Raw genomic sequence first — 10,201 nt, 5'->3', positions numbered from 1 at the left:
GACGTAGGTGTACAAATTCGTATGAAAAGTGGAAAGTCCTACGAAAGGCAGGTAAGTGCTATGACGATGATATTATTGTCTCCCCCTCCTATGGTATTTCATATGTTGTTCATGATGCTTATTTATCGATGTTGCTCATGCTTTACATACTCAGTACATTCTTCGTACTGACGTCCTTTTGTTTGTGGACGCTGCGTCATGCCCGCAGGTGCACAGGGAGACAGACTTGATCCATAGCTGCCTATTCTGAGATTACATAGCAGAGCTCCATTTCTTCTGGAGTCATAGCTTTTGGGTACTTATTCTTTTGTGTATATAATTATGGGCATAGCGGGGTCCTGTCCCGCTTATGTGATACGTTATACTCTCCTTAGAGGCTCGTAGTCAGGTGTATATGGTTAGACATGTTCAGCCTTGTCGGCCAATGTTTTGTATATCATTTTGTCGGCCACGTTGGCCCACGTACATTGAGGTGGCATAGATGCCTATGGTGATATAAATGTACCGTTGTCCAAATTGGGACTAGTTGACGAATGAATGGAAATGTATGTATAATTATGTGGCTCACCTAGATGCAAGTATAAGAGTAAGCTAAGAGGGTGCTCGGGTGGGTTAGCACCGGGTGCTCGTCACGGCCCCGAGTCGGGTCGTGACATCAGCACCGTGTTTATGCTTTGGCTGGACGCCAAGATCTTGAGTCTTCTCCTGACGTGGTCACAGGTACATTATCGGTATTCTCTCATGATGTATATGCTTTGATTGATCCAGGCTCCACGTTGTCATATGTTACTCCGGATATTGCGGGTCGATTTAGAGTCGAACCGGAGTCGATCAAACCATTTGAGGTGTCTACACCCATTGGTGAATCGGTAGTAGCTAGCTGAGTATATAGAAATTGTGGAATTGTGATTTGTGGTCATCGTACTATGGTTGACTTACATGAGCTAAAAATGGTAGACTTTGATGATATTATGGGCTTGGATTGGTTGGCTTCTTGCTATGCCAACGTTTATTGTAGAATGAAAATGGTTCATTTCCAATTTCCGGGAGAACCAGTTCTAGAATAGAAAGGGAATACTGCATCACCAAAAGGTAGGTTTATTTCCTATCTAAAGGCAAGGAAAATGATCACGAAAGGATGTATTTATCATCTAGTTCGGGTTCAAGATGTAGAAGTTGAATCGCCAACTCTACAGTCAGTTCCTGTAGTAAATGAATTTTCGAATGTGTTCCCTAAAGAGCTTCCAGGTCTCCCTCCTGAGCGGGATATTGATTTCGCTATTGATGTGTTGTCGGACACCAAGCCTATATCTATTCCTCCATATAGAATGGCTCCCGTAGAATTGAAAGAGTTGAAGAAGCAATTGAAAGATTTGCTTGAGAAAGGCTTTATTAGGCCTAGTTCATCCCCATGGGGAGCACCCGTATTGTTTATCCGAAAGAAAGATGGCTCCTTGAGAATTTGCATTGATTATCGGCAATTGAATAAGGTGACGATTAAGAATAAATATCCTCTTCCGAGGATTGATGACTTATTTGATCAATTGCAAGACGCCAAATGGTTTTCAAAGATAGATTTGAGATCCGGGTATCACCAAGTGAGAGTTAGGGAGAAGGATATCCCTAAGAAAGCCTTCAGAACAAGATATGGTCATTTTGAGTTCCGGGTAATGTCATTTAGGCTAAATAATGCACCGACAGTGTTTATTAATTTAATGAACAATTTGTTCAGGCCCTTCCTGAATTTATTTGTGATTGTATTCATCGATGATATCTTGGTGTATTCTAGATCCGAGGCAGAACATGTGGATCATTTATGTACTTTCCTTGGAGTTCTTTGAACCCGAGAGTTTTTTGCGAAATTCTCCAAGTGTGAGTTTTGGTTGAACTCGGTGGTATTTCTGGGGCACATTGTTGCCATCGATGGTATTCGAGTGGATGGTCAAAAGATTGAGGCCGTGAAGACTTAGCCTAGGCCCACAACTCCTACGGAGGTTCGTAGTTTTCTGGTCTTGGCAGGTTATTACAGGAGATTCATTGAGAGCTTTTCTTCTATTTCTGCACCATTCACAAAGTTGACCCAGAAATCAGCAAAGTTTCAATGGACAGATGCTTGTGAACGTAGCTTCCAAGAGTTGAAAGGTAGATTGACTTCCGCCCCAGTCTTGACACTTCCAGAGGGATTGGAAGGATATGTTGTTTATTTCAATGCTTCAGGTGTTGGGCTAGGCTGTGTATTGATGCAACACGGTAAAGTGATTGCGTATGCTTCAAGGCAATTGCGGAAACATGAGCAGAATTATCCAACTCATTATCTAGAATTGGCCGCGGTTATTCATGCATTAAAGATATGGAGACATTATTTATATGGTGTCCATATGGACATTTATACAGATCATAAGAGTCTTCAATATATCTTCAAACAGAAAGAGTTAAATTTGCTGCAACGACGATGGTTGGAATTGCTAAAAGACTACGATGTCGATATCATGTATCACCCCGGAAAGGCGAATGTTGTAGCTGATGCCCTTAGCCGCAGATCTATGGGAAAGTTATGTGATGTACGACCAGAGAAAAGAGAAATGGCTCGTGAGCTCCAGCAACTAGCTAGTCTAGGAGTTCGAGTAGTGGACTCAGGTAGCAAGGGAACTACTAGTCAAAATTCAGCAGTCTCGTCGCTAGTAGCAGAAGTGAAGAAGCGATAATACGAAGATTCCATGCTAATGCGTTACAGAGATGCACTCCCTCAAAAAGAGGAGTCATCATTTGATATTTCAAGAGACGGAGTTCTCCGATACCGAGGCAGATTATGCGATCCTGATGTGGCAGGTTTACGCCACCAGATATTGAAAGAAACTCATTGTTCCCGATATTCTGTTCACCCCGGTGCGACGAAAATGTATCATGATCTTAAGTCTATATATTGGTGGAATGGAATAAAGAAAGATATAGCGAAATTCTGTCACGACCCAACCCCGTAGGCCGTGACTAGTGCCCGATCTGGGCACCCGAACCCATCTATCAAATATTATCTCAAATTCTATCAACTCATTCTAGTATATGGCGGAAGCCGACAAGACTTTATTTCAAATTTAGGTAATTTCCAGAAAATTTCGGCAGAGTTTCCTTTGTTTTACGGACTATCCAATATACCCTGCACGCAGAAAATACCAAAAAAAGCCACACAGGGCTAACCAAGCAATATATAAACATATGCGGACCGGCCGCCTCGGCGTATATGATCGCCCAAACAACATATGCGGACCGGCCGCCTCGGCGTATGGGATCGCCCAAACGTCATGTACATACATCCATACAGAAAGACCCTAACCCACAAACATGTCCACAGACCTCTAAACAGACCGACATAATCATATGACGGGACAGGGCCCCGCCGTACCCATGAACGAATATATACAAATGCACTAATAAATATATATACCAAAAGTATAAGCTCCGGAAAGAGAGGAGCACTCCGAATAGCAGAAAGGGTGTCCTAAACAGGTGGATCACCAGGCTGTGCGTCTGTACCTGCGGGCATGAAACGCAGCCCCCGGAGAAGGGGGTCAGTACGAAATATGTACTGAGTATGCAAAGCAGAAGGTACAGAAATAAATCTGAATAATAATCGAATCAGATATATAGAAAATAATACATATCAAAATGTTTATTTCCAAAGTATAAATTATGCATAGGGCACTGGAAAATGTGGTCGCCCGCCTGTCGATGGCGGCACAACACAACATAACACCAGAAAGTTTCAAATCTCCGAATCCCCGTCACACATCACAACACAGCATAACGCCAAACACAGCATAACGCCAAACATAAGTGGAACCCGGCCCTCGAGCGAGGAGCACGGTGAACCATAAACACAGCATAACACCGGAATGTATCAAAAAGCGCACGACAACAGAACCGGCCCGGGAACCGGCGAACGATATCATAGTAGGCATGAGCGGAGTAGTGAGGAATCATATGCATAAAATCATTATTATAAATCCGAAGGATAAGTAAAATAGTCATATTCAAAATCGGAATAATAATTATCACTTTTTGATTCAAAGTTGTCGAATTTACATAAAGGGCGTCGCGGGACCCACGGACGAGTATAGACCCGAACTGAGCCCGCCTATGAAAAACATACCCATTATACATCAAGCAAACTCCTATAAAAATTATTGGAGCGATCCGAGCCTCTATGCGAAAAATATGGCATTCAGAGATTATAAAATTCGTTAAAGTGAACATTTTCTATGCGAATTTCGGAAAGCGATTACTTCAAATACATCATGGTTCATATTTCATAAAAACATACATAAGAGTGCCAAAGAATATATATATGGATCATAACATGCTCGGATCTCGAATTTGGAATTCCCTTAAAGCTCTAATCTAGCCTATGTGAAACTAAGGCATGCCAAAAGAAGGAAGGTTGCTTTACATACCTCAAACGCTCTCCAATATGATCCAACTCAAGCTAAGTCCAAACTATGATTCGGGCTGCCCACGATCTAAAAATAAGCCATAAAATGCCAAACATTAGCTAAAAGACTCTTTGGGCATTAAATTGTTCTTCACCTTACAATGATCATAATCAAATAACTAGGCATTAATTCATAATTTCAATCACAACACAACAACACCCATTTACACGGCTCAAGCTCCACATACACAACTCACCTCCAACATTTCATATTTCATGATTTTCCTCCATTATAACATACTACAACATGGATATAACCTTCATAACGCAAAAACAAAATCAAATCTTACCTTTTCTTCTTCAACTTTACAATAGCCTAGGGTTTGCAATTGGATACAATGAATGGTTAGATGACCCAAACAACTCTTCCACGCTACTTAGGGACTTCAATATAGTGGGTTAACACCAAGAAATTAATTTTTGAAGGCAAAGAAATGGGGGTTGGTTTTCTTGCTCCTAGCCGTGAGCTCCCCCTTGGTTCTTCCACTTTTGTTTTTTTTTTTTTTTTTTTTGCTAAGTATAGAATGGTGAGGAGATGACTTAAGGTCATCTTTTTAAGTCCCCATAATATCTCTTATGGTTTGTGGCCCACACAATGTGGTGGACCAATTAAAATTGAACACCATTTGTGTGGGCCAACCATGGAAATTGTGAATAATTTTTATCTTCCAATTTTTATCACTTTTGGTCCCAAATTTTCCTAATTGTTCCATACCAATAAATTCATGCACCACATATATCTCAAAATAAAATCGAAGGTCAAGAATCCCGACTTTGTATCCCGAAATAATTTTTTTGTCCTTACCTTATCATAATTAAATCCGGATTATTCCACTGTACAAAAATACGGGTTCTAACATCCTCCCCCCCTTTAGACCATTCGTTCTCGAATGTCAGATTAACCTTACCGGTCATACAACAATTTGGGGAAGTTTCCTTACTAACTATCACAACAATACAATCATTGATCAACGATTCATTTATCAAACAACATAGTCAAATAGAGAATTGGATTACCTGTAGGCTCTGAAAATAAATGAGGATACTTCTTCTTCATATGCTCCTCAGCTTCCCAGGTCATTTCCTCTCGGTTATTGTTCCGCCACAGCACTTTAACAGAAGCCATATCTTTGTTCCGCAACCTTTTTACCTGGCGATCCAATATGGCTATAGGTTGCTCCTCATAAGATAGCTCCTCTGTGACCTGAATGTCATCTACAGGAAAGACTCTGGAAGGGTCACCAATACACTTACGAAGCATAGAAACATGAAATACCGGGTGTACCGCTCCCAAGTCAGCTGGCAAATCCAATTCGTAGGCCACCTTGCCTATTTTGCGAATAATCAGATAGGGCCCAATATATCTCGGACTGAGCTTTCCTTTCTTGCCAAATCGCATAACACCTTTCATCGGTGACACTTTCAGGAACACCCAATCGCCAATCTGAAACTCTAACGGTCGACGTCGCTTATCGGCATAAGATTTCTGTCGGCTCTGGGCTGCCAACAATCTTTCTCGAATAAGTTTCACCTTATTCACGGCCTGCTGGACCACATCTGGGCCAATCAACTCAGTCTCCCCAACATCAAACCAACCGATCGGTGATCTACACTTCCTGCCATACAAAGCCTCATATGGTGCCATCTGAATACTGGAGTGGTAGCTGTTATTATACGCAAACTCAACAAGCGGTAAATGGTCGTCCCAGCTACCCCTGAAATCAATAACACAGGCACGCAACATATCTTCCAATGTCTGAATAGTGCGCTTGGCCTGTCCGTCGGACTGGGGATGGAAGGCTGTACTCAGGCTCACCTGGGTCCCCAATCCCTCCTGAAACGATCTCCAGAACTTAGCTGTAAACTGGGCACCTCTATCTGAAATAACAGACACAGGAACTCCATGAAGTCGTACAATCTCCCTGACATAAAGCCTGACATAATCCTCAGCTGAATAGGTGGTCCGAACCGGAAGAAAATGGGCTGATTTCGTCAGCCGATCAACAATAACCCAAATAGAATCATACCTCCGTGGAGTGCGAGGTAGACCTGTAATAAAGTCCATATTAATGATCTCCCACTTCCACGTCGGTATCTCCATCTCCTGCAATAGCCCACCGGGCTTCTGGTGCTCAATCTTAACCTGCTGGCAATTTGGACACTGAGCAACGAACTCTGCTATATCTCTTTTCATACCGTCCCACCAATATAGGCATCTGATATCATGGTACATCTTCGTCGACCCTGGGTGAACAGAATATCGGGCGTAATGTGCCTCGCCCATAACCTGTCGCCGCAACCCTGCAACGTCAGGTACACACAATCTGCCTCTGTGAAATAACACTCCATTAGGTGACATCTCAAACGGAGTCTTCTCCTGTGCCAGCGCTGCGTCTCTGTACTGTGCCAGAATAGGATCCTCATACTGATGCCGCTTAATATCTTCTGTAATAGAGGACTCAGCAATACCTCGAACAGAAACCCCAACATCTCCAGAATCAGCCAAGCGAACTCCAAGACTAGCCAACTGATGAATATCGCGAACCATTTCTTTACTCTCTGATGGCACGTCTGCTAGGCTGCCCATAGACTTGCGGCTGAGTGCATCCGCCACAACATTAGCTTTCCCAGGATGGTAGAGAATGTCAACATCATAATCTTTCAGCAACTCTAACCACCTCCGCTGCCGCAAGTTCAGCTCATTTTGCCTAAAGATGTACTGAAGGCTCTTATGATCTGTATAAATGTCAACGTGAACCCCATATAAATAATGTCTCCACATCTTCAAAGCATGAATGACCGCGGCCAGCTACAAATCGTGAGTAGGATAATTCTTTTCATGTTTTCTGAGCTGCCGGGAAGCATAAGCTATCACCCTGCCGTGCTGCATCAACACACATCCCAAACCAATACCAAAGGCATCACAATAAATCACATACCCATCTGGACCCTCCGGAACAGTCAGGACTGGAGCCGTAGTTAACTTCTCTTTCAGCAACTGGAAGCTACGCTCGCAAGCATCTGACCACTGAAACTTAGCTCCCTTCTGAGTCAGCCTTGTCAAAGGCGCTGAAATGGAAGCAAACTTCTCCACGAATCTCTGATAATAACCAGCCAATCCCAGAAAGCTACGCACCTCTGTCGGCGTCGTAGGTCTAGGCCAATTCTTTACGGCCTCGATCTTCTGGGTATCCACCCGGACGCCATCAGCCCCAATAATATGTCCCAGAAATGCCACTGAAGATAACCAGAATTCACACTTAGAAAATTTAGCATATAATTCCTGGTGCCGAAGTGTGCCAAGTACCGTCCTCAAATGGTCCGCATGCTCTGCCTCTGACCGAGAATAAACCAGAATATCATCGATAAATACGATCACAAACATATCCAAGAACGGTCTGAACACCCGATTCATCAGGTCCATAAATACTGCTGGGGCATTTGTCAGCCCAAAAGACATAACTCTGAACTCATAGTGCCCATATCGGGTCCTGAATGCTGTCTTGGGAATATCAGCCTCTCGTACCCGTACCTGATGGTAACCCGATCGCAGGTCTATCTTCGAGAAGTACCTGGCACCCTGCAGCTGATCAAACAAATCATCAATCCTGGGGAGGGGATATTTATTCTTGATGGTTACCTTATTCAACTGCCGATAATCAATGCACATCCGCAGCGAGCCGTCTTTCTTCCTCACAAATAATACCGGAGCTCCCCAGGGTGACGCACTAGGCCGAATGAAACCCTTCTCCAATAAATCTCTCAGCTGCTCTTTCAATTCTTTCAATTCTGCAGGTGCCATTCTGTACGGAGGAATAGAGATAGGCTGAGTGTCTGGCAACAGATCAATAGAAAACTCTATCTCCCGTTCGGGAGGAAGACCCGGAAGCTCATCTGCGAATACATCTACAAATTCATTAACCACTGGGACTGACTGAAGAGTCGGTGCCTCTGCCTCTAAATCATGAACACGGACCAGATGATAAATATACCCCTTTCTGATCATTTTCTCAGCCTTGAGGTATGAAATAAACTTATCCCTCAGCGATACTGTATTACCTGCCCACTCTATAACTGGCTCCCCTGGGAATTGGAATCGGACTATCTTCTTTTGACAATCAACATTAGCATAGCAAGAAGCTAGCCAATCCATACCCATAATCACGTCAAACTCGATCATATCTAACTCTACCAAATCCGCCTTAGTGCAGCGGCCACAGATAATCACGGAACAATCTCTATAAATCTGACTGGCTATAACAGAATCCCCTACTGGTGTAGCTACCTCAAAAGGCTCTATCGGTTCGGATTCTATCCTAATTTTATCAGCAACGAGTGGAGATATAAATGATAATGTAGAACCAGGATCAATCAATGCATACACATCACGAGAGAAAACCAGTAATATACCTGTGACGACATTAGGCGAAGCCTCCTGGTCCTGTCTGCTGGCTAAGGCATAAATGCGGTTCGAAGGACCGCTAGAACCCGAAGCTCCGCCACGACCCCTGCCGCGGCCTGCTGGTGCTGGAGTACCTCGCCCCGCAGGGCGCATCGCCACCGAGGCTGAAGATGAACCACCGGCTGACCCGGTAGACTGAGCTGAACTGCCTGTACCACCTCTAGCCGGACAGTCTCTCATATGATGGCCCTGACGGCCGCACACAAAGCATGCACCCGTAGCTCGGAAACACTCTCCCGGGTGCTGTCTCCCACAATAGGAACACAAAGGTCTGGGTGGCCTCATCTGACTGCTGGAACCTCTGTCCAACTGTGAACCTGAAGCCCTAGAGCTCGGGCCTGCCCCTGAATATCCGGCACCCTCAGATCTCCTGCCGGTAAACTGTGGGGGTGTACCCCGGCCTGGCGGAGGAGGATGTCTGCCTGACTGCTGCTGCTGAGGCTGTCCGCCTCGAGAATCTCCAGAATAACCTGCGAATCTGGCCCTCTTGGGCGGCCTCCTGTCCCGATCTCTGCTAGAATAATCAGCTCTATGTCGGTCCTCCATACCCAGGGCATAAGCCTGTAGTCGGGCAATATCCATGTCTGCCTGCAATGCCACCGCCATACAGCCATCAATCAAATAGCGGTCTAACCCCATCACGTATCTGTGCATCCGATCGGCCATATCTGCTACTATGGCAGGTGCATACCGGGCCAAAGAATCAAACTCCATATTATACTCACGGACGCTCCGACCCCTCTGCTGCAGATGCAAAAATCGGTCAACCCGCGCCCGCCGTAACTCTGGGGGCAAAAAGTGGTGAGTGAAAGCAGTCACGAACTCGTCCCAAGTAGCTGGGGTAGCACCCTCACCCCTGGATAGCTCCCAGGACTCATACCAGTGAGCAACAACATCCCGTAGTCTATGCGAAGCCAACTCAACAGACTCCGTCTCTGAAGCCCTGACCAAATCTAATAAGCGCCGCATCCCCCGAATAAAGTCATGGGGGTCCTCGTCGGGCTTAGACCCGTAAAACTCTAGAGGGCCACATAATAGAAACTCTCGAACCCTCAGGCTGTCACGCCTATCGTCATCATCATCATCTCTCCGCCCGCGTCAGCGAGCCTGTCCCGCTACCAGAGTGGTCAATAACTGCACAGCCTCTCTCAGTGTCCTGTCCTCCGCCCCTGGCTGAGGAGCTGGAGGCGCGGGAGCTGAAGCCCATGGAGCTAATGGTGAAGCTGCTCCAGACTCCTCTGACGATGAAGACG

At 44.9% G+C, this 10,201-nt stretch overlaps 1 protein-coding gene and 1 long non-coding RNA gene across 2 annotated transcripts; both read right to left on the bottom strand.

The window, feature by feature from the left end:
• Positions 1–3,307: 3,307 nt before the first annotated feature.
• LOC132639074 (uncharacterized) lies at positions 3,308–5,652 on the bottom strand. The gene is made up of 3 exons (XR_009582087.1): positions 5,504–5,652; positions 4,449–4,514; positions 3,308–3,531 (listed from the first exon to the last, which is right to left on the bottom strand). It is a non-coding gene; the product is annotated as an uncharacterized LOC132639074 (long non-coding RNA).
• Positions 5,653–8,576: 2,924 nt separating this feature from the next.
• Positions 8,577–9,341, bottom strand: LOC132638912 (uncharacterized). The gene is made up of 2 exons (XM_060355605.1): positions 8,897–9,341; positions 8,577–8,802 (listed from the first exon to the last, which is right to left on the bottom strand). Exons 1-2 carry the CDS (start codon positions 9,231–9,233, stop codon positions 8,798–8,800), a joined length of 342 nt encoding a protein of 113 aa, XP_060211588.1. The 5' UTR covers positions 9,234–9,341; the 3' UTR covers positions 8,577–8,797.
• Positions 9,342–10,201: the final 860 nt, after the last annotated feature.

This window comes from Lycium barbarum, chromosome 1 (genome assembly GCF_019175385.1).
Source record: "Lycium barbarum isolate Lr01 chromosome 1, ASM1917538v2, whole genome shotgun sequence".
NCBI lineage: Eukaryota > Viridiplantae > Streptophyta > Magnoliopsida > Solanales > Solanaceae > Lycium > Lycium barbarum.
This window is presented reverse-complemented; position numbering and strand designations above follow the sequence as displayed.

Excerpts from the sequence above, each read along its gene's own strand:
- LOC132638912 (XM_060355605.1), bottom strand. The coding sequence starts at position 9,233 with ATGAGGCCACCCAGACCTTTGTGTTCCTATTGTGGGAGACAGCACCCG.